The sequence below is a fragment of the Carassius gibelio genome, chromosome B13, assembly GCF_023724105.1.
Source record: "Carassius gibelio isolate Cgi1373 ecotype wild population from Czech Republic chromosome B13, carGib1.2-hapl.c, whole genome shotgun sequence".
Lineage (NCBI taxonomy): Eukaryota > Metazoa > Chordata > Actinopteri > Cypriniformes > Cyprinidae > Carassius > Carassius gibelio.
Window position 1 is genome coordinate 26,711,004 of NC_068408.1, and position 24,533 is coordinate 26,735,536.

The 24,533-nt window shown below is 41.0% G+C and overlaps 1 protein-coding gene across 1 annotated transcript; it reads left to right on the forward strand.

Moving 5' to 3' along the window:
• Positions 1 to 10,512: 10,512 nt before the first annotated feature.
• LOC127969944 (filensin-like) lies at positions 10,513 to 23,926 on the forward strand. The gene is made up of 8 exons (XM_052572115.1): positions 10,513 to 10,987; positions 12,179 to 12,239; positions 12,987 to 13,082; positions 15,473 to 15,559; positions 18,850 to 18,963; positions 19,383 to 19,603; positions 20,096 to 20,187; positions 21,743 to 23,926. Exons 1-8 carry the CDS (start codon positions 10,599 to 10,601, stop codon positions 22,672 to 22,674), a joined length of 1,992 nt encoding a protein of 663 aa, XP_052428075.1. The 5' UTR covers positions 10,513 to 10,598; the 3' UTR covers positions 22,675 to 23,926.
• Positions 23,927 to 24,533: the final 607 nt, after the last annotated feature.

Consider the following 24,533-nt stretch of genomic DNA (forward strand, 5'->3'; position numbering starts at 1 on the left):
ATGATCTGTGAGAACGAGTACATCTACATTGTCGTAATTTCTCCCCTCAGCATACCAAAAATCAATGCACACTAGTTCTAGTGGCTCACAAGTTTTGACTGATTCTAAAGGTGCTCGGCATCTGGCTCAGGTATCTTACTGAGAACACATCGCTTGCATTGTGTCACATATTTCCTAACCTCATCGTCCACGCCACTCCAGAAAAATCATTGACGAAATAGATGGATGGTTCTAGTCCAGTCCTGATGGCCTACATCGTCATGAGTTCCCCTTAGGACGGTTGACTTCAGAGAGCTAGGCACTACAAGCTGATACCTTCTCTTTCCAACTTTATCCTTAGATCTCCTATAATGGACTCCATCTCTAATCTCCCACTTTTCCTAGTGCTTCAACATACAGAGCACCTGAGCTGTCTCGTGAACCTTCTCTCTCCGTGATGGCTGTCTTTTTCTCTCGAGGAAGTTGATCACCCGCACCACCACATCATCTTCTGTTTGCTTCTTTCTTATTTCTGCAACAGTAAACTCAGGGAGGGTGGACAGACCACATGAATGGCTAATGAATTGGGATCACTGAGCTGTGCGCACTGGTAAATTGTAATCCCAGTATAGACTGGACTTTATAATGCATTTCACCTCCTCCCTTCCCACTTCTTATTTGACTCTACATTCATTCTTGCCATTATGTTGCTCTTGAGAATTGACAGATAGCTTGAACGCATTCCGAACGGATTCGAGACTCATGTGATTTGTCTTGTTGCCTGTTACGGTAATTCTAACAACTTTTGCCAACGGCTCACGACTAAGGAGATCTGCTGGAATGTTCTGTGATCCTGGAATGTACTTAAGCTCAAAGTCTTGCTCAAAAACTTTGAGACCCACTGTTGTTCACAAGCGTCTAGCTTGGGCTTGGTCATTATGTATGTTAATGGTTTATTATTGGTTAGCACTGTGAAGTGAGCCCCTTTTAGCCAATGAGCAAACTTATCACACACTGCCCATTTAAGTGCAAATAACTCTAACCGATGTTTTTCATGTTTCTTGTTTTTGGACTATTTACGTTGTTATTGACCTCTTGCCTGTTTTGGGTTAGAATTTTGGATTTCCCATTAAACACTGCAATTGGATCTCTTGTTTTATGTGTGCATTCGTAATGGAAGGACTCCATCAATGTCAAGATCCAGCAGTGTGGGATTTCGCATCAGTTCCCCAGCCAACATGGAGGAGTGGAGGGGGAGACTTCTGAACCTAACCACCCTCCGTCAAAAGGGGAGTGAGGTGGGTGGTTTGGCTCAGAGGTTTTGGACGATGGCAGTAGGGCTGGGGTATAATGATGAGGCACTAAAGGATTTGTTCAATGCCTGCCTGGATGACCCTGTGCCTGGGTGGAAGATGAAGGGGCTGGAGATCCTGGACTTTTGGGGGTTCACCCTTTACCTGCACCATAGGGCTCAATGGGATACACCAACAATACCCATCTCTCCAGACAAGGTGGCCACCAGCCCTGGGCCACTGCACAAGAGGGCCGTCAGCCCAGCGCCACTGCAGAAGGTGGCCGCCAGCCCAGGGCCACAGCATAAGATGGCCACCAGTCCAGCTCCACTACACCAGATGGCCGCCAGCATAGCACCACTGCACAAGATGGCAGCCACAGTGGACCCTCCAGAGTTGAGTCAGGTCCCAGTGGACTCTCCAGAGTCGAGACAGGTCCCAGTGGATGCTCCAGAGTCGAGTCAGGTCCCCGTTGATCAGGTCCCAGTGGATGCCCCAGAGTCAAGTCAGGTCCCAGTGGATGCTCCAGAGTCGAGTCAGATCCCCGTTGATCAGGTCCCAGTGGATGCTCCAGAGTCAAGTAAGGTCCCAGTGGATGCTCCAGAGTCGAGTCCAGATAAACAGAGGTCTCACTGGTTTGGAACGGCATGAGGGTGAGTTATTAATTACATAATTTTGATTATTGGGTGAACTAACCCTTTAACTTGCATGAGTCAAGTCAAGCCACAGTTGATCTTCCTGAACAAAGTCAAGCCTCAGTTGATATTCCTGAACCCAGTCCAATCACCACGGATCTACCAGAGCCTCATCATATCTCAGCTGTTCTTCCAGAGCCTCGTCATGTCTCAGCTGTCTTCCAGAGCCTCGTCACGTCTTAGCCGAACTTTCAGAGTACTCGTCCTATCCTGTCACGGCCATGGATGCCATCCATGAACTCAACTAATGTTTTATAACACCTTTTAGCCATTAGTGCTATTAAATGTGTGTAAGATATGGAAAGTTTAGTATTGAAAGAAAAATCACATAATTTGCTTAAATTTGGAGTGAATGAAATGTTCAAATTCGGTATTGTGTGCATATTATGACACTTATAAGGTAGTAACCATAGTTTCACAATGGAGTTCATCTCACATGACAATGTCTCATCAGTGTACAAAGAGAAACAGTATGGGGCATGTCTAAATTCTGCAACAGCATCCCATTGGAAGATTGTGTCGTGGGATGAACCAAATCTGCTTGGATAAAACCCCAATGCCTGAATAGGGCACTTTTTTTTCACAATGACATGAACTACCAATTGCAACACTGCTAAAAATCAAAACCACTCCGTTGAAACTACGTGACTGCCAAAAATCTTGCAAACAGCAAAACCATCCGAAACTCTCAGAATTACTACGTAACCAGGCAACCAACCAATCACCAGGAGGATTTTCTCAAAACATGTCATCCAGACGTCAGATCTGCATCCAATCCGAGGTGCGGGGATTCCCTAAAACGAGGCAACAAGCGACTCAATTTCGATTAAGGACAGGAGGTAAATGCGAGTACTGGATATTTATTAGGATGAGTAATGGTAAGGAGATGATGGTGGGTGACCCAGGGACCTCGACGGCAGCACAGAAAGGTGAGGTGGTGTTTGAGTGCGCTGATTGAGGTGGTGGTGGTGGTTAATCCGTGATCATGACTGGTAATCCGAGGTTGACCGAACTGGAACAAGACACGATGTAGTAGAACAGGTGGAAGAACAGACATAAAGCACGGAGGACCTCAAACCACGATCTGACAAACAAGAGACGAAAGACAGGACATTAAGTAGGCTAGGTGGAATGAGCTGCAGCTGCCCACATGAAACAATCAACATGACGTAACATGAGACGAGCAGGAGATGGTGCATTCATGAACCCAGACTCCCTTACCTGTCGATTGTAATCATCGATAAGAGAGTAATCCAGGATGTCTCTAGCAGTCACCCAACTTCTCTCCTCCGGACCGTTACCCTCCGAGTTCACCAAGTACTGAAATCCGCGTCCCCTCCGTCTAGAGTCCAGAATACGATTGATTGAATACGTAGGTTCCCCATCTAAAAGTCGCAGCGGGGGAACCGGGGTAGGCGGATTAATAGGAGAATGAAATACAGGCTTTATTTTAGATGCATGAAAGGTGGGGTGAATTCTCCTGTACGCTGGAGGAAGTTTGAGGTGGACTGCAAACGGACTAATGATCTTGGTGACAGTGAACGGGCCAATAAATTTGGGAGCCAATTTATTAGAGACGGATCGGAGAGGAATGTTCTTAGTAGAAAGCCACACTTTTTGACCCACGGCGTATACGGGAGGTCTAGACCGGTGGCGATCGGCTTTAGCCTTGGTGCGCGCCCCCACTTGGAGTAGAGTCTCTCGGGCTCTAGTCCAAGTGCGGTGACACCTCTGGACGAAGGCGTGAATGGAGGGGACCGCGACTTTGGATTCCAGGCTGGGAAAAGTAGGTGGCTGGTAACCTACACTACACTCAAACGGAGATAGGCCCGTAGCTCATATTGGTAAGGTATTGTGGGCGTACTCCTCCACCGACAATTGTTGGCTCCAGAAGGAAGGATTCTTGGAAACCAAACATCGCAACACCCTTTCCAAATCTTGGTTGGCTCTCTCGGTTTGACCATTGCCCTGGGGATGAAACCTTGAAGACAGACTTATAGGGTCAGAACAAAAGCCACCTTGGCTCGTTCATTGGAGAAGGTTCTAGGTTGGAGAGAGAAATGCATATCGCATCCGGTTATGAAAGCTCTACAAAAGTTAGGCTCACCTGAGTAGGACTCCGGAATGGGGAGACGTGGTTCTGGCTGGGAGGGGGTCTCCGGTGGTGTGGGAGGAATGGGCGATGTGAGTGGCGGAGTGGGAACTCGTAGAAGCTGTAATTGTTGGGTGAGCTCGGCCACCTGCGCCACCAAAGCCTGAACCACGCGAAAAGTGTCGTTAAGATTCCTCTCCTGGGAGTCCATCCTTCGAGCACTGGCGCTGAGAAATTCCTCCAAGGCAGATGACGGGTTACTCGCTGCCTCCACAGTTGGTCAGATCGTTCTGTCACGACTTCGATTAAGGACAGGAGGAAAATGCGAGTACTGGATATTTATTAGGATGAGTAATGGTAAGGAGATGATGGTGGGTGACGCAGGGACCTCGACGGCAGCACAGACAGGTGATGAGGTGTTTGAGTGCACTGGTGGAGGTGGTGGTGGTGTTTTATCCATGATGATGACTGGTAATCCAAGGTTGACCGAACTGGAACAAGACACGATGAAGTAGAACAGGTGGAAGAACAGACATGAAGCATGGAGGACCTCAAACAACGATCTGACAAACAAGAGACGAAAGACAGGGCATTAAGTAGGCTAGGTGATATTTTTGACATTGTATTTTGGTTTGTTCTGGGTTTTCGGTCCCAAATACCTAAACGAAAAGAAATAGAATCTCCTAACCAATTATAAAGAAAAAAAATACGAAACCTCAATCATATTTGTTGGTCCTGTGTATCATTTTCCTGTGGCCACACAATGAAGCCAAATTATTCAGGATATCAGAAATACACAACTTAATTTTACAAATAAAAGAACATTAATGTTATACATGTTATAACTACTTTTTATTCTGCCAATGCATGTGTCAAAAACACAAGTCTTACCGAAAGTCACATTGAGCTTTCAAAAGCCAGATGCCTTACACACTTGCAGAAGCAGGTAAAAATGAGAACATACAACTATATTTTCTAATAAACTATATTTTCTAATTTCATAGATCCTCCAAACCATCTCATACTTTCGTTCACATTCAAAAGAGATTTATGCCCTGACTATTCACCAATGATGCTCACATTTCTAAAAGTTCATAAAAAAAATGTTTTGCCAAAATGAGTCAGCATGGTTTCCTCCAAGTGCCCGTAATAGACACGATCGATCAATCCATATACTGTAATATAACTGTTTAAATTTAGACTAATATTCACATTCAAAGGACACTTAGATGCATATAATAATTTATAAACTGAAACTCTTTTCTGCGAGCTCATTATCATACGAACCAGTCAGAACCATTCAATGGCTCTGGAACCATTCAGGTTTAGTCATTATGTGATTTGAATTTAAACAGAAGTAAGTGTTTTTTTTTTTGTTTTTTTTTCATGCAGGTGCCATGGTTACTCCCCCAATCCAAATACATGCATTAAATTGCCCGTAAGACAATAAATTGCATACAGCAAGGAGTGTCTGTAATGGTCTCTTCTGTTTTCCTGCCTAAATCCTGTGATGCTGGGATAGACTCTATGGCAAGTGTTTTGGAGAATGGATGGATGGATTCATTTGTTACCATAAACCGAGCTTCAATCAAAAATAAATATTAAATAATTCCAATGCTTTGTTAATAGTTGAAACTAGGTCTGATCATTTCAGATGCTATCAAGAACATAGATAACAGCTTTTCAAGTTTATGTTAGTCGGTAACTGGTGGCAACTATATCTCTATATAGTAATTCCAGTCTACAATATAAAACACAGATTATTTTTCATAATGCACTCCAGATACAAACCGGATTCCAAAAAAGTTGGTACACTGAACAAATTATGAGTAAAAAAGGAATGGAATAATTGACAAATCTCATAAACTTAAATTTTATTCACAGTAGAATATAGATAACATATCAAATGTTCAAAGTGAGACATTTTTAAATGTCATGCCAAATATTGGCTCATTTTGGATTTCATGAGAGCTACACATTCCAAAAAAGTTAAGACAAGTAGCAATAAGAGGCCGGAAAAGTTAAATGTACATATATGGAACAGCTGGAGGACCAATTTGCAACTTATTAGGTTAATTGGCAACATGATTGGGTATAAAAAGAGCCTCTCAAAGTGGCAGTGTCTCTCAGAAGTCAGGATGGGCAGAGGATCACCAATTCTTCTAATGCTGTGGCGATAAAAATTTAGACAGCGCTTCATCACATACAGCAGTGGTTCCCAAACCTGTCCTGGAGTACCCCAACATTGCACGTTTTCTTTGTCTCCCTTATCAAACACACCTGATTGAGATCTGTTTGATTAGGGAGACAAAGAAACTGTGCAGTGTTGGGGGTACTCCAGGACAGGTTTGGGAACCACTGACGTACAGGAATGCTGCTGTAATGGAAATCACAACATGGGCTCAGGAATACTTCCAGAAAACATTGTCGGTGAACACAATCCACCGTGCCATTTGCCCCATCTTTGTCACACATCTTCCGGTTAGTCTTATAATGCATTCATTAACTTCTGATTGTGAAGGTTTAGTGGATTCGGGAGTGGAGCATAATTTTTTAGACATTGATGTTGCTAAAAGACTGAAAATACCCATGGTGGTCCTCTCTCAGCTCATATGCGGTTGCGCTTAATGGTCAGCCTTTACCCTCCGTCACGCATACCACTGTCTCATTAAAACTCATCACCTCTGGACAACACTAAGAACATTGACTTTTTCTTGACTGACACTCCTGCTGCTCCTGTAGTTTTGGGGAATCCCTGGCTGGTGCTCCATAATCTCCAACTTAAACTGGGGAAAGAATGCTGTCTTGGCGTGAAGCGAATATTGTCATGCTTCCTGTTTGTTGTCTGCATGTTCTCCTGTGTCTTGTTCTGTGTTTTAGGATGATCACACTTACCTGTCTAACATGCCATGTGAGTACCTTGACCTGAAGGGAGTGTTCAGTAATCCTAGATCATCTCTATGACTGTGCTATAGACTTATTATCAGGTACATCTCCGCCTAAGGGCAAATTATATTCGCTCTCCAATCTGGAGAGGGAGTACATGGAGAAATATATTTCGCATTCTCTTGCAGCCAAGATCATCCGCCCCTCTTCCTCTCCAGCGGGTGCAGGTTTCTTTTTCGTGAAAAAGAAAGACGGCCCACTTCGTCCCTGTATTGACTAACGAGGGTTGAATGACATCATGTGAATAATACTTATCCTCTATCATTGGTGTTGTCGGCTTTGGTTCGCATAAGAGAGGGGGATGAATGGAAGACTGCTTTTAATACACCCAGGGGGCATTTTGAATATATTGTTCTTCTTTTTGGCCTTTGTAACGCCCCCGGGGTATTCCAAGCACTCGTCAACAATGTGTTGAGAGACATGGTAGATCAGTTAATTTATGTTTACCTGGATGACATACTGATATTTCCTCATTCTCTCCAGGAACATGTTCAACACGTCAGGCGAGCTTCAGAGGCTGTTAGAGAATGGGCTCTTTGTCAAGACGGAGAAATAAGTTTCCCACACACAGTCTGTTCCTTTTTTGGGATACATAGTCTCGGTTGAGGGGGTGCGCATGGATTCCGATAAGATTCAGGCTGTGGTGAACTGGCCAACCCCAGTTGTGAATTGTGTATTCACAATTTCAGCCAGTTAGTTTCCTTTGACTGCCTTAACCTCCCTCAAGACTGCTTTCAGATGCTGAATTTTCTAAACTCAAAAGCTGCTTTGTTTCAGCTTCCATCCTCATTGCCCCTGATCTGTCCCAGCAGTTCGTGGTAGAGGTTGACGCGTCAGAGGTGGGGGTTTGCGTGGGTCTTTCCCAGCATTCCCTTGCGGACGGTAGGGTGCATCCTTGCGCATATTTTTATATCACAGTTTGTCCCCTGCCGAGCATAATTATGACATTGGTAACAGAGAGTTGTTGGCAGTCAATCTTGCTTTGGAAAAGTGGCATCATTGGTTGGAGGGTTCGGGGGTTCTTTTTGTCGTTTGGACCGATCACAAGAATCTTGAATAAATGAAGTCCGCCAAAAGATTAAATTTTAGGCAAGCTCGGTGGGCTCTTTTTTTCAGTCGTTTTGATTTTTCTATTTCTTATCATCCATGTTCTAAGAATATCAAACCGGACGTGTTTTTCCCTTATTTGTGATAATTCGGAGCTGCCGTCTTTTTCCGAACCCATTGTGCCGCAGAAGGTCTGCGGTCACGTGGGAGATTGAGGGTTCGAAGGTTCACACAGCCTCTCAAGGGGTAAAGCCCCTGCCTGGATGTCCACTGGGTCGGTTGTTTGTGCCAGAGGATTTAAGGTCTGAAGTTATCCATTGGGTAGTTATGTACGTACTGCAGTGGGAGCGATTGGAAGAGTAGGCCCTACCGGCTGCAGATAGTGAACTACGTGGTTGTGGGCGCCCGGTCGGTAGAGCTCGAGATGATGCTCAACAGGAGCTTGTGGCGTTGGAACGGTGAGCCCTATCAGCCGATGAGGAGGAGCAACATGGTTGTGGTGCCCGACCGGGAGGACGCGAGTTGCCTCGACCGGAATAGGTCACGGTGTCAGCGTACGGCCCTACTGGCTGGTAGCCCCTGCTATTCAGTGGGCGAAGGGCCTAATGCTGACCGAGAGGGCCCATGAAGCCTCCGACTGGAGATTGAGACTCAGGATGACGGACGTCTGGGTCATCTTGGTTTCGCAAACTTTAGCTTAGCGTCTTCGCCTGAAAATGTATTGGTTTACGTCACGCGGTCTGTGCCGCTAGAGGAAGTTGCCTCAAACTGCGCCTCGGCCTGGAAAAGTGAGAGAGGCTTGCTGAGGTGAGAACTGGGGTGCAGCCAAGACTAGTTGGTTGCCTGCTGCTGCAATCCAGCGCTCGAGGAGAGCTCGGTCTTGGGTGGCACGATCGTTGTGTCGAGCGAGGTGAGCTCAGAGCTTGCACGGTCTATTGGCCACGACGTGTGGCTAGGCAAGGAGAGCAGCTGTCACGATGATGCTTAATGGTGCTCAACGGCCGTGTTTGGCTGGGTAGGAATGATCGTGGGTCCGGCAAAAGCAGCAGATCTGATAAATCCCCAGTATAGCTCTCTTCGTTGGTAGGAAAATAGGGTCTGTGAACCAGCATGCTGATAAACCATCAATGGATAGAGGTACAGGAGAATTAATCCAGCGTTTCATGTATCCAAATTAAAGCCAGTTTTTCATTCACCCATTAATCCACCCTCCTGTCCCCCCGCCCCCCACCATATCTCGTAGATGGGGAACCAGCTTATTCGGTAGAACGTAGCTTATTCTTTAGATCAATTACAACATAATGGCTGCACAGAAGAAGGATTCTGGTACTGAAATGGCCAGCCTGCAGTCCAGATCTTTCACTCATAGAAAACATTTGGCACATGATAAAGAGGAAGATGCGACAAAGAAGACCTAAGACAGTTGAGCAACTAGAAGCCTGTATAGACAAGAATGGGACAACATTCCTATTACTAAACTTGAGCAACTTGTCTCCTCAGTCCCCAGACATTTGCAGACTGTTATAAAAAGAAGTGTTTACCAAACAGTGGCAAAAATGGCCTTGTCCCAACTTTTTGGAGATAAAAAAATCAAAAAGTTAAGTTCAAATCAACTTATTTTCCCCCTAAAAATTATATATATATATTTTTTTTTTTCAGTTTTATGATTTGAGTTGTCATCTATGCTGTATTCTGAATAAAATATTGAAATTTCAAACTTCCACATCATTGCATTCTGTTTTTATTCACAATTTGTACAGTGTCCCAACTTTTTTGGAATTGGGTTTGTAAATTCAGTATCTTCTTATATAGCAATGCCCTTTTCTTTGAAACCCTTTTAAAAGTGTCCAAGTGTTCAAAGTACAGAAAGTTGACTGTAAATCCATCAGGCTAGAAGCTTCTCTTCAAACCACATAAAGGAACATAAAACTGACCTTCAGTCTATCTGAAACATTCAGACAAGTCTATGTGAAGCAAAAATCTTGATATACTTTGTTTTCATAGTTGACCATTGATGTCTTTATTTTGTGTTGATGCAAATTTAAGAAAGCAATAAACCACAAAGACTGTTTTAACTCGATTTTACAACAGGCAATGATGTTAGTTTTGGGATTGCATACAGCATTGCCAGACTGCCGTCGAGAATTTGCTGTTGTTTCATGTGCTCTGAAACAGCAGGACCTGCGATTTTCCATTGTCGAACAGAAGGCTGTGGAAGCATGTCATTGTGATCACAGACAGAGCTGGGGTGAGCTGCAAACAAAAGCAAATCTCTAAAGATCATTCAACACAGCAAAGCCCTCAACAATGGTGACCTTGTACACGGGACCCCACTGGAAGTATCCATCGAGGGCACCATGTGAAACACTAGGATGAAACTTTTTTTTTTTTTTTAGCTATTTGTCCCCGTGGCCCAAATGGGCAGAGTTTAGTCTAGCATGAAGCAGCAGAGGGTGAGCACCCCAGTTTTCACACACTAAAGGTGCTGAGGGGCACTAAAACACTAAGCCAAAAGATTGCGGAGGTGAAAACCATCATAGACGCAGTATGTTTAAGACCAGCTACCGGCATGAGGTGCGCAAGGAGAAGCACGAGCGCACTGATGTCTTCGAGGAGCCCAGTAGCCCAGAGACAGAGTCGGCTCCAGCCGGCGGGCCCTCGACAGCGGCCGTCCAGGGCTGGGAGAGCGTCCAGGAGCTAAACAGCCGCTTCGCGCGTTACATCAACCGGGCGCGCGTGCTGGAGCAGCGCAACGCTGTGTTCCGCAAACAGCTGGAGACTCTTCAGCGCATGGAGGAGGCACCAGGGCTAGAGGAGGCCTTCAGCGAGCAGATCAGCATTAACAGACAACGCATACGGGAGCTGCTATCAGACCGAGCCAAGCTGGAGAGAGAGCACAAAGATGCAGAACGCATGCTGGATGAGTACAACAGCAGGTTAGACAATGCCACAGACGTATAAGGTTGAGGTTAATCATTAACATCTGAACCAGAGAGTAGGGTGGCCTAAATAATGCAAACATATAGCCACTGTACCATTAAATAGATTGAACACAAGAACATTTAACTATAGCAGGCAATATTCAAGCATCTACTTAAACAGGAAGAAAGATGTTAAGACATATAATTTAGAGGCTAGTATACCTGAAATAGATTATATCATATTTACAGACAACAGGGGGGACTAAAGCTAGTGCAACAAAAATACAGATGATTTCACAGAAAATTTAAATAAAATGTTAAATTGTTTTGCTTGTGGTAGTTTCCATGCTAATAATGGTCTTGAAACTCTGAATTTCTAAGATTTGATGCCTCTAACATGGCAAACTTTGGTAAAACCAGTTCTTCCTCAAAGTTGCTCAGTTATGCAGGGAGAAAACTTAATAAATAAATGAAATTATGTAAAAGGAAGACACCCAGAGCACAGAGCAAATTTTATGTTTAATATGCATCAGATCATCAAGAAATAGATGGAGGCCTTTAAATAGCACATTTTTATAAGTCACAATCATTTTTTCGTCACAAATAATAGTTTACATCTCTTGAGTTATAAACTCACAATTCAATCTTTATTGAATTATACACAATATAAAATCAAAATTGAGTTATTAACTCAATTAACTCACTTATTACTTAACATCTCATAACTGTTTTCATATCAGTCATTTCTGACTTTTTTCTCAGAATTGTGATAAAATCTAAATTATAAGATTAAATGTCACAACTACCTTTATATTTAAGGTATTTATTATTTTATTTATATTTTACCCATTGTTAAAATGTCATAGTTATGGCATGACTATTTTAGTCCCAGACAAACATTCCTATCAACAAACCAATATTAGTATGATGGTTAGGATTGAGGATTTACAATATTCGTAACAGCTGAATTACTAATTAGTAATGAACTTTTTCACAGGTCAAGGGTGTTGTAAATGAATTGGTAAAGTAAAGATGTTTTAAAACACAAAATAAACCACTGAACTATGAAAAAAAAAAAAAAAAAAAATCACAGCAGACTCCTCTGACTGAAGCAAGATAGAGCAGATCAACAACTCTCCTTTAACTGATGAAAAGCCTTGAACATGCATGATGAACTAGGCTTGAAATACTCTCTGTTGTCCACAGATACAGAACTGAATGTGAATATCAAGAGCAGCTGCGGCACACGCTGGAACAGCTCAATAAGGTACAAAGAAACTGTGCCGTTCTCTGACCTGCAATTTTTTAGGCGATTATAAAGCAATAATCCACAAGAGATGATTATTTTAAAAACATAACCACAGGCAAGGACTGCTCTTAGGTTCAGCAGTGCTCAAACCAGTGCTAAAATCAACATAGCACAGATTCAAGGACTTAGCATTCTTTTAGAAATGCAATACTGTAAGCTACTCAAGGTCTTTTGTACTTTAAGCTCCTACTTTTGCCAGAAACATACTCTATGCAAGTCCTTTCAATTTCAAATGTTTTTATCTTAAATCAAATGCTTCTAAGCTTGAATCTGTGCAATGGTACAGTTTGTTTTACAACACTATGCATTCTCAGAAAAATCTAAAGAGGTGCTATTTGTTTAAAAATGTCGTCTTCAGTCTTTTTGTTTGTTTGATTTCATGTCAACTACTGTAATGGATGTTTTGAACACGTTGTGAAACTGGTAGCTAATCAGATAATAACACAATTTATTGGTACAGATATTTAAAGTTAACTCTGTCACTCCCTTGAGTTCTGGGGATTGCTAGCGGATAACTAATGCATGTTTCTGGTCTAAGATCAACCCTTACTTGTGGTGAAGTCTCTAATGCATACCATGGACTACTTCATTTTAAAAATCTACGACTGTTTATCTGCTAATGTGCAATGTAACAGGGTCTGAGAAAGGAAAATGCACCACTGTTGTCCATGTTGCTCATGAGTCAATTTGCTGTTGTGTTTACAGGAAGCAGACACGGTTCTAATGAGGAACCTTGACTATCAAATCCAGCGTCAGTTCCTGCAAGATGATGTCAATGCCACTAAAGAGAGGCACAAAAAGGTAGGAGGCGAACACATGGAAAATAATGGAAAAGGACAGCAATTACACTTTCACAAAAGGTCACACTCTCAGTAAACATTTACTGGCAGTTTCATTTGACATTTTGACCCCTTTTTTTCATGTTTTCAAATATCATTTAAAGAACTAATCATTTCAAATATCATTGTTCAGTGTTTTATGTTTAAAACTGTGTGTTTTTACAGGTTAACAGGTGTGTTTGTGTGCTGAGCTTACATTTGTTCACCCAGATCAGACAAAATTTGGCACTGGAGCATCTTTTAAATGTGATGTCAGCAGTGTTTTTCTGAGCTGCACGGCGACAGGCTATTGTGTGCTCCTGCATTGTGTTTAATCAGCACTGCTGTACATCACATTCAGAGCCTCAATGCCAGAAGTTTCTCTTCAACATGTGCATTATATATACACACAGCAGCCATAATATTGCATTGCCATTTCCATTTTTAGCAAGGATCGATGTCTTACTGTTATTAGTGACGTAATGCATAATATAAAATTCAGTAGGAACATCTACATCTTTGCCACTTATGCTTTCCAATGCTCCCAAATAATATTAAGTCACTTAAGACACACTTAAAGGAGTACTGTATTTCACATAAAAAATAAAAAATAAACAAATAAAAAGTCAATTTATAATATATGGATAGAAAAAAGTACATTTGTGCATTTAATGTGTTTGAAAGACAAAAGCCTTCCAAAGACAGAGTAATACACTTAGTTATTATACAATTATAAATTAAAGTGTTCATCAGTAGTTGATGCAGTGCGGAAATGTTAAACACACACACACACAAATACACTTAAAATTGAGTTTTTGTAGATCGAGTGTTTGTTTGCTGTGTGACCTCACAAATTGCTGTGTAATTATTTCCGGCTGATAGGTGACTGGTCTTTGTGTGAATATCCACAAAACTGGAGGACCATTTTAGAAAGGTTCATTTAAAAGATGAAAAGAAGAACTAGGGAGAATTCATCAATTATGAGCAATGTATTTCTATAGTGTGAATGCTATGCAATCACAAAATCAATGAAAAAGTAACTGTAGTGCGATATATATATAATAATATATATATAATCTAATTACGAGCACTAAATATTTGAAATCTGATTACATAATTCAGATTACATGTAATCTCTGATGATAGGGTACTATCCCAGTGTTGTTTAATTATTTAATTTAATTGTTCAATTAAATTATTTTGCTATAATTATTTTGCTTAATTAGAAAGTTCAGATCAGAAGTGCTTGTCAAACCAGTCTTAAGCCAAATCTCATTTGGACCAAGTTTGTAACGTTTGTAACTAAAATTAACAAAATTTATGGCATTTATCCATATCAACACTATGCAGAGAAAAAAGGTGCAACAAAATTAAAAAATCTGTTGAAAATATTGATGAACATTTATTTAACTATAGAAAAAAAAGTGTCCATTGTCAAATTTCAAAATCAGGTAGTTGTTAGTTCTTAAAAAAAAAAAAAAAAATCCATTGTTTCATTCGAAAAAGTTAATAATTTAAACGTTTGTTTAGGCTATATTTATTTAATATATTACATTTTTAACTTGAACTTTTATTGACAAAATATTTTAGTTTGTCTAATATATTTCTTCCATGAGACCAGATAACATCTGAGGCTGTCATGTTACAATGTACCCCACCTACAGCGCATTTTGTCACATTTCACTTCCATTCTTTTGGGGTAAATAAAGAAAAACATATAGGCTTGTAATGAAGTAACAAAGTGACATGTTTGTAATAGACAAGTGTGAAATTAATGTGTATAAAAATGTGCACTTACACCAATGGAGAAAGTCAAAAGGTATTAGGTTATGCCCGCTCTCCCCTACACTGTGAATATCACACGCTTTTTCCACCACAATCTCACGGCTATTTCTGAAGCACTTTCATGTTTTGGTTAAATCAGTGGCTAATACAATCTTATTCATAGATTTTTGTACAGTACTTACGCCCCAATGAATGATTTATTTAGGGATTCCTGTAGTTCCCCTGCTGTGTGGACACCTGTGTGAACATGACTTCATATATTAATCACCTGCAGATGATTAAAGGGCTTAGAAATGTGAAGTCATTTATTTTTCGTTCTCAACTGGTTTTGAGATCCTGTCAGGACAGAACCAATGATCTAGCATCATTTTTGCACTTCAGTCAAATGTAGTTTATATAATTATCTATATAACAATCTGTTAGGACACAACATTTAACTTTTTATTGCTTCCACACTCGCAGTGAAGCAAGGAAAGCATCCTGTAAACTCCTGGTGTGCAGGTCCTCTCTGTAATGAAATTGACCTTTTGGGCGCTCATCACGTCCACCTCCATTGATTCCTGTCACTTGTGTTTGTTTTCTCCACAGAACCTCGCCGAAATCCAGACGTATCTAAACATCCTGCACCAGATCAACCAGACTATTCCCCTCATTTCGAGCGTGTCCGTCTCAGAGGTAGGTGACCTTGTGGCTCACAGCGCCTCGGGCCCTGGCTGACTCTCCGGGTGTCACATGCAATAAGAATTGTACGGCGGCGGTGCCAACGAAATTAGCGCGGCGCTCTGAATGTGCCCTGATTGATCAGTCTCTCTGAGTGATGACACCCTTTATCTTCCTGTTTCTCACATGCTTCCTCACAGACACACTGTATGAGTGCATGTCTCACGTCTGTACTGCAGGGACCTGGAGGAAAGATCACTGCTTTCATGTATGCTTTGCATTTTGGGATGTGTTTTTATGTAATTTGTTGTGTTCACATTTCAAAAGGGTCACGAACCGGTATTTTTTTTTTTTTTTTTTTTGCACTGACCACTTATAGGGCCCTATCTTGCACCCAGCACAATTGACTTTGTACACCGACGCATGTGTCATTCCTATTTTGCACCCGCGCAAAGCGCGCTTTTCCCTCCACAGAAGCACGTCGCTAAACTAGTGAATGAACTTGCGCTCCCTGGGCGGTTCAGCGCAAAAAAGGAGGCGTGTTCCGGCGCAAACAATCCCTGGTGCTATTTTGCTGTTCCATTAAACAATTGCGCCACTGACCAGAAAAAACCTAGTCTAAAGTCAGTGGCGCGTTGCCGTTGTTCATTATGCTATTTTAAGGGCGCATGCTTGACCATAATGTATAGCGTGCACAACGCGCATACACTTTGCTCATGTAATCTACACAGATGCAACAGTTATTTTTTCAAATCATAAATTGTTACACTAAAAAAATATTAACACATGAGATGACGGAAATCATTGTGGTGTGCCATGAAGATGTGAAAAAATAGGCATAAATCTAGCTTACAAATTATTCAGGCTAATTGTAGTAATTGAGGATCAGACCTGTTTGCCCAATAGTGGCAAGACATATATGTATATAAGGACATTTGACAAATTGTGGCTATTTCCTCCCACGCCTGTTTAACCGACGCTATTTTGGGTGGGTTTCTCCCATCCCCATACAACACAACTTCTCTGTCTTTCACTGCTCTTACAAGAACATCAGTCTCCTCGGCTGTGAGCCGCTCCTGGCATGCGCCTGGTAAATACTCCATAATAATAGCAATCCATAATGGAACTTGCGCACCTGCTTTTAAAGGGAATGTTGGGTGACGCTCTGATTGGTTTATTTCACGTTACGCCCAAACCACACCTATGAATAATGAAGCTGCTTCAGACCAACCCCGAGACCTGCCCACAAAGTTACTTGCGCTTCGTGCTTTGACACTTGAGTTTCAGATCGATAAAATAGGGCACATAATGTTATCAATATTTTTGCATCATATTTTATAAGTAATAGGCTATTTTCTGTCCTGTTTTTAACCTTCTCAACAGAACGCTTTGTTTGAATAGGCGTGGAGGAGTAAACACCCACTATTATGATTGGCTAATAGCATTATGAAAGAAGGCGGCAACTGCGAGCTGATTCCACTGCTTGCCATGGAAAGGGCCTGATAGTTCACCCAAAACTGAAAATGACCCCATTATTTTCTCACCCTCAAGCCATCTTTGGTGTGTATGATTTTCTTCTTACAGACAAACAAAATCAGAGTTATATTAGGAAATGTTCTGGTTCTTAAATTCTTTTATAATGGCAGTGAATGGGTGTCGAGATTTTGAAGCCCAAACATTTTAACAAATCAATCAAACAAAGTGTCTCACATGGCTCCAGTGGGTTAATAAAGCCAAAGCCATCTGAAGTGAATGGATGTGTTTAAGAAAAATATCCATATTTAAAACCTTATAACCCGTAATCTCCAGCTTCCACTAATTGTCACATGCATGTTCACGAGAGAGTGGCGTTCCATCGGAAGACGTTGGCGTAACATAAGCTCCAGTGAGACGTGATGATCGCAGAAGCACAGAGAAGAGAGCAGAACAAAACACAAATTAGAAGTACCTCACAGGAGCTCATCCACTGGAACGCTACAACAGTTAGCATAAGCTAGAGATTCTAAATTGTAAATATGGATTTTTTGTATTGTATTGTATTGTATATACTGTTTTTTTTTTCTTACTCAAGTGCATTGATTTCCTTCCTTATATATATATATATATATATATATATATATATATATATATATATATTTGTCTGAAAGAAGAAATTCATATACAGCTAGGATGGCTTGAGGTTGAGTAAACCATGGGTTAATTTTCATTTTTGCAAAATTCACTTTCACCTGTTGTTTGTTCTGTACAGTGTGTTTGCAGTGTGTGTATACAACCACCATATAATGATAGGTTTTATTTTTATTTTTTTATTATTTTATTTTATTTGTATTTGTTATACTGATAAATCATGACCACTTTGTAAAATCAAGCCATTCTCAGATTCTTGATTGTATGACGTCACACAGACCCAGGCCCCTCCCATGATTATTGACTGACACTGATGTTTTACCTTAGACCCGCCCTGATGAGCTGTAAACCCTCCGCCATTGTTTCGATGCCGGAGCAGGGGTAGACAAGAATGAGTCACATAAGCGATTGACGTGTTTAGTTGTTTGATGTAATAATGTATAAAAAGAATTTTTTATAAAATAAATTTACTGTCAACATCTAAGCCACTGAAGACGCAGTGGATTACGTTTGTTTTTGAAGGGAAAGCAGGCCTTGATGTACCTAAATGTGTCTATGTTCACGCAAATCATTCGTGATCTAGCCAAGTTAAAAAGGGTGTTTCTTTACACTACCATTGTACCAATACCAAAGTATGTTATAGACTTTTCATTAAGACCCTAAAGAATCATATCAACACATTTGACAAATTAATAAAAACATAAACCGATTATCAAAACTGATTGGCTAACACTATTTTTACTTATTTATCTTATTCCTTCATGATAACTGAAGGCAAATCTGAATAATGCACTTTTTTTTAACTTGAATTAACAAGTTAAGTTAACTATTTCATGCACAAAATCAGCACCCTTATAAAGAGGATGACTGGCTCAAAGTATGGTATGTATTTTTTAAATACAAAAATACTCATCTTAAATGTCCAAACCCGGCAATTAAGTTTTAAAACATTATCCTTTTAGCTTTTCATTTTTAATCAACACATTGATAATTGAGTCCTAGTCTTGCACATGGATGTCTTCTCTTAGAAAAGACTCCAGGCATGTTTGACCTTTGTCGAAGCCCTTTTCGAAGAGTCATTGCTTGGATTTGAAAGGTGTACAGTGATGTGAGTCAAAGTCACACATGTTCGACCTCAGTGTGATCAGATCTTTGATCATATCTTCTCTTTTCTGCAGGATCAGGAGCGGCTGATGGCTCAGAGGCATGTGCCAGCGCTGCGCAGTCAGCTGGAGGAGTACAAGAGCGCCATCTGCCAGCTCCAGGTGCAGAAACAGCGGCTGCAGACCGAGGTGAGCCACACTCACACACAGATCAATAATACCGGTTCAGCAGTTCAGAATCTTCTGAGCATGACAGAGACGCCATGCTTAGGTCACTGGACTGTTATACGATAGCCCAAATGACCAAATTACCGCATTAATGATTTTTAGAATTTAAAACCCTGGATTTCATTTTCAAACATAGAGGAGAGCAAATAAGCTGTAACTAAGAAATGGAGACCCAACACTGTACAATTGCACATGAAAGTAACCAAAAGTGTTCTTATGTTAATGTATTAAGATTTGTTCATATTACTACTAATGCTTAGGCCAGACAATATGCATCACAGAAATAAATTGCATTTTAACATATATTCACATAGAAAACAGCTAATTGAAACTGTAATGGTATTTACAAAATATCTGTATAATGTATCTGTTTTTTCTAGACATCTGTGTTGGAACAAACAATCAAGACCACACAAATAAGCTACGATGACGAGATCCAGCTGTACAACGAACAAATCGAGACCCTCAGGAAGGAGATCGAAGAGGTTGAGAGTTCACTGGAGAAATACACCAACAACTGTCGACGTCTGGCCATGTATCAGAGCTCTCTGGAGAACGAGCTGGAGAGGTACAAGAGAATCATCGAGAATGAAGACAACAGGTGAGACAATGGGACGAGTAGTGTGTCATGCTCCACAGCGCTCCACAGTTTATATGTGGCATCTCTCTCTCTCTCTCTCTCTCTCTCTCTCTATATATATATATTAATCTGTGATTTATGTGTAATACTGTCACATTATTTTATTATGACAATAAAGTTACTCTGTTTATCTACACTGTTCTGGACAATGTATTCATAAATAAAAAAAATTTATTTAGTGTAGGACACTTGCTGCCACACAGTGGCAGTATAACTACATTGTCATCTAACCCAATAAACCCAGCTTGTTTTTAATGGGTTTTTTTTTTCTTCTAGACAATTTCTTCTTTATCTACTGTAATTAAATCCTTTACAGATATTTAAGCATAAATGTATTCCAACATCATTCATTAACACACAAGGTTTTTACATGAATAATATTTGACATTGTTTTCCTTGAAAGCTTTCTTTAATATGGCTGCTTTGTATTCTTTCTCCCTCTCAATGTCACAGATTGAACTCGGCGATAATTGAGACACCAATTTCTTTGCTCACAACCAATTATAAATACAGCCACAGTCCTGGCATGACCAGGAAAGGAAAAGGTGAGTGTCTGGGTGTTATGTAAGATGACTACACCATTGTGATAGACTTAAAAGGCAACAAATCACCAGCCAACAGCTGCTGGCCAGAATTAATATTTATGCCCACTCTGTCTCGTACTTGATGGTATGTATATTTTAACGTTCTAAAATAGAAAAAAAGTCAGGTCATTTAGAAATATTCCATTTCCTTCCTCTAATTATTATTAATTTTTTAAACATCTAAAAATGATGGTATGTAAATATTGGAAATTAAGTATAGACTTGCCCTATGTCATCATTATCAATTTCCATCCCGTTAGTTCACTGTAAATGTCTAATGTAGCCAGACTGTTGCCATAAGGCAGGGTAAAAAATACTAAACAATGATAGACTGGCAAGCTGTATAGATGCCAGTACTTTCTTGTTTTCCTGCATATGTCAAAGATATTTACTTTTCAGTGAGGTACTTCACCTGATCTTCCACTATAGACGTGAGAGGACTTGTGAAACTAAATTACTTGGGAATCCAAAGGGTTGGCCAACCTTGGAAAATTATACTTTTCCTGTATACCTTGGGTAAATGTAAACATGTTTTTTACATTTAAATGAAAGTACCTCAAACAAAACATTTAAATGTCTTTTAAAGAGCTGTGAACTTCACAAATGTTTTAAATGCAGCATTTAGTTGCCCCTCTGAAGCTCTCATTGCTGCAGTCCTGGAACTTGTAAACACAGCTTTTGTTTCCTGTTGGACCGTAATTTTTGACGCACAGTCGGAAACTGGAGCACCTATAGAGGTCAGCCAGTTTGATTTCGAGTTTAGCCTTATGACAACTGTGCCATATGCATGTGTGGTCCTGTTCCAAATGACACCCCAAACCCTTGTGTTCTTCCTCTGAGTCCGAACTGTGGCGATGAAGTGCTGCTCTGACTGTTGGGTAGAAGTCTGCTGCTGCCTCACATCAAGGGTACATAACAACCAGCTACAAAGGGGGCACTCACAAGCAACTTTTTAACTCTAAAATGAGGAATAGACACCCTATACAAGTTTACATGAAGTGTGCCATTTGGGACAGGGCCCGACATTCAGTGGAAGGAGAGTGGGAGGTACACGGGCATGAAATCTGAGGCTGAGAACACCCCTTAACTTACAAAAGCCAGTTCCAAGAAATGCATTTCATCAGTGCATTGCAAGCAAATAGTCCACACATTGAGCATACTTGCAAGCACTCTGTGCTGCAGTGGTAACAAACCTACAGAATTAACTATGAATATCTGTGCCAAAAATTGGCTGTAGAAGTTTACATTAATGCCCTCTAGATTTAGGCAGCTGAGAATGCAATGCATGATTTGACACTGTAAAAAATAAGAAGTGTAGCTAAAATCATTTTGATGTGTGTTTCATGCCTTGGCCAGAGCATATTTTGTAAAGTCTTACCTGTACATTTACTGAAATACTTTCTTCATTTACTTTCTTCATTTCATTTTCATTTACAACACAGCCATAGTCATTTTTGCCTGACCCTAAGATTATGCCCAAATTTCTTTAAAAGCATGTCTGTTATCTGATTTTTAGATATCACCCAAGTTATCCAAGACATCACAAACGTAAAACCTCGTCAGAAGCACTTGGCAAAGAAAGTGTTTAAAAAGAAGGAGATCACATCTAAAGGAGCTAGTGGACTTGAGGAGAAGTCAGCAGAAGAATTTGAGAAAGGATTGATAGAGGAGCAGGGGGTGGGAAGCGAGGAGCATCTTCCTCGTGAGGATGTGCCTGATGGTGCCCAGATCAGCAAAGCCTTCGACACACTCTGTAACATCATACGCGACCGCATGAGGCGGGTACGGAGGCCAATTAGTATGGAGCCGGTCGCTGATTTCTTCACCAGGGGACGCTATGTACTAGTGACAGGCGACTCTAGCTACCTGGACCCCTGCTTCTTTTCGACCACCCCTTCTGCCAGTCATGTCTACGTCACAATCCAAGATGGCATGATGCCTTATGATCCGTATTGGAGGGGTACACCTTCACCAGTCCCAAGCGCCTCTTCTGGACCAACACCCTCAACCCCTTCCACACCTTCAGAACCCGAAATGGGAAAAGATGATGGAGGTAGGAAGGAGGGTGGAAATGGGGAGAGGGAAAAGTCCAAAAATGGACAGCCTCATCCAAAGACGAAAGAACCAGAACCGAGCCCCAGTCCACCTCCAGGCCCTCAAGACGACAAAGGCCCCAGTCCTCCTTCAGGTCCCAGACAGCCCTCACCCCAACGTGGAGGCAAGGGCAAGACCGCAGACGATCCCAGCAGCTTCCAAGGCCCTTCACCCATGACATCGCACAGTTCCTTCCCCCCTGACTCCATGACTTATGAGAAGGTAGAAGTAGTGGAGTCAGTGGAGAAGCTCTCACCTGACAAAAAAGTGAAGGGCTATGAAGAGACAACCACAGTGGTGGAGACCATGATTGAGAAGACCAGCAGAAAGAAACACGCCGATAGATCTTCTTGAAACCTTTCAAACATTCTGCACGTTCTATCCATCTCTGCCTCGGGCCTGCTCCAGTTTTGCCTCCTGCCAGCTGTTGACGAGATTCCTAGTGCTGCGCTGTTAACTTCTTGCACCACTGCACCATTGCCTTTGGCCTTTACTGTCTGAAAATTGGGAAGCCAAAAATGAAATGCCCCATATCCCCCCCTCACACAAAAATACATTTTGTAACTGAGAACCTTGACACAGAAAACATTAGTTGCCAGTTGTAATTGGATTCACAGGCTCTATTCCAAACCTAGTGAGCCTTCTAGGCCACCATCCTTACTGAAACTGAACTTCTTAAGCGATTGATTTGGAACATTCTACCTAAAGCTACTTACAAAGTGCAAAGGGGAATCTGTTCAACAAATAGTTTCAAGAGAGTTTGGCGTTACGATGTTGCTAAGCTAATGAAGTATGATCATAAATTTATAATCATAAAAACAGAGCATACAAATGGTACATTTTTAGTTTTATATGCTGCATTTTCTCTTGCTTTATCTGCCATCTTGGATGGATATACTTACCCTTGGTTTGCCTTGTTTGCAAAAGATACTTGCAATGCTGCCTTAGATTTTTTCCACATCTCGGTATTGTAGGAGGCAGTGAACCAAAAACTGCCTGCCTTTTAAAACAGCGCCATCATCTAGAGTATGCCTATGATACCTTCAAATTCTGCCTAGGTAGGCAGTTCCCTAGGTTGTGGAATAGAGCCATAAAGACACCCTAATTATCATGTACTGTATCACCCTCTCTCGCCCTTACCCTCAGGTCAAACCAAAGCAAATGTTTAGTTTTATTTGCTACTATTTGTTCAATTTAAGATACCAGCATTGCCCACCACAGTCTTGATGTGTAATTGCGACTCAAATAAACATCAAACCAAAAAAAATTAAATTTGTGTTGTCTGTTTATAAACACTGAGGTCCTGCAGCAAAGCGGGGTGACTGATCCAGCAATTGTTCAGAGGAGGGAGAGTTAACAAAATATTTGTGCAATAACATTGGTGGACCAACTTAAGTGATTGCCAGCTTGCATCAGATGCTTTTATAGTGTGCACATATACTCTTAACATCGTTTTTTTTTTTTTTTTTCAACCCAAACATTTTTGGGGTATTTTTTGTAACACAGCTCATGGGACAGGACAGTTGCAACAACCCAGCAGTTGAAATAAGCATGGATATTTTGCATACTCTTCAGGTGAGACTAGATCTAAGCAAATATAGGTTTGTGTCTAATTTACTTAATCTATAAAGCGTTTCTTTGAAATCGTTTTATGCAAAAAAAAAAAAAAAAAAAAAAATACTGAGTGATATCAGTCATCTGTCTTTTTGCATCGATTAAATTAATGTCAATCATTATCCACCAGTTATAGATGTAGTTTAATACCATGGAAATGAAACCTCCAAAATATGGATAACAAGCATATCTAATTTCCTACTTTCATTATAATTTTATATTTAAAGGGGAGAAAGTAATTTGTCATTATTATACATGCATTTTCATGAAATATATGCATGCTACATGTCAGCATGACCATCTTTTATTGGTGTGTGAGGAGGGTGAGGTGCCAGATGGGAGTTGTTGACTCCAGGTCCGGATCTGGATCCGGCTTGTTCTGCTGTTAAGCTCCACAGTCCAAAGACATGCACCATATGTACTGTAAGTGTGAGTGAGTGTGTCCTAGCACTGGGATAGCATGAATTAGTGCATTCATGGTGGTGGGTTGTTGCAGGAAGATCATCCAGTGTAAGGCATGCTAAATTAGTTATGCAGATTATTCCACTGTGGTGACCCATGATGGAAGCAAGCCAAAAGAAAGAGAGAAATGTTTAAAA

What these genes read in the sequence shown, in the direction of transcription:
- LOC127969944 (XM_052572115.1), top strand. Translation starts at nt 10,599, where the DNA reads ATGTTTAAGACCAGCTACCGGCATGAGGTGCGCAAGGAGAAGCACGAG. An exon ending in CGAGCGTGTCCGTCTCAGAG is followed by an intron (nt 15,560 to 18,849) that starts GTAGGTGACCTT and finishes TCTTTTCTGCAG; the next exon opens with GATCAGGAGCGGCTGATGGC. An exon ending in AACAGCGGCTGCAGACCGAG is followed by an intron (nt 18,964 to 19,382) that starts GTGAGCCACACT and finishes TGTTTTTTCTAG; the next exon opens with ACATCTGTGTTGGAACAAAC.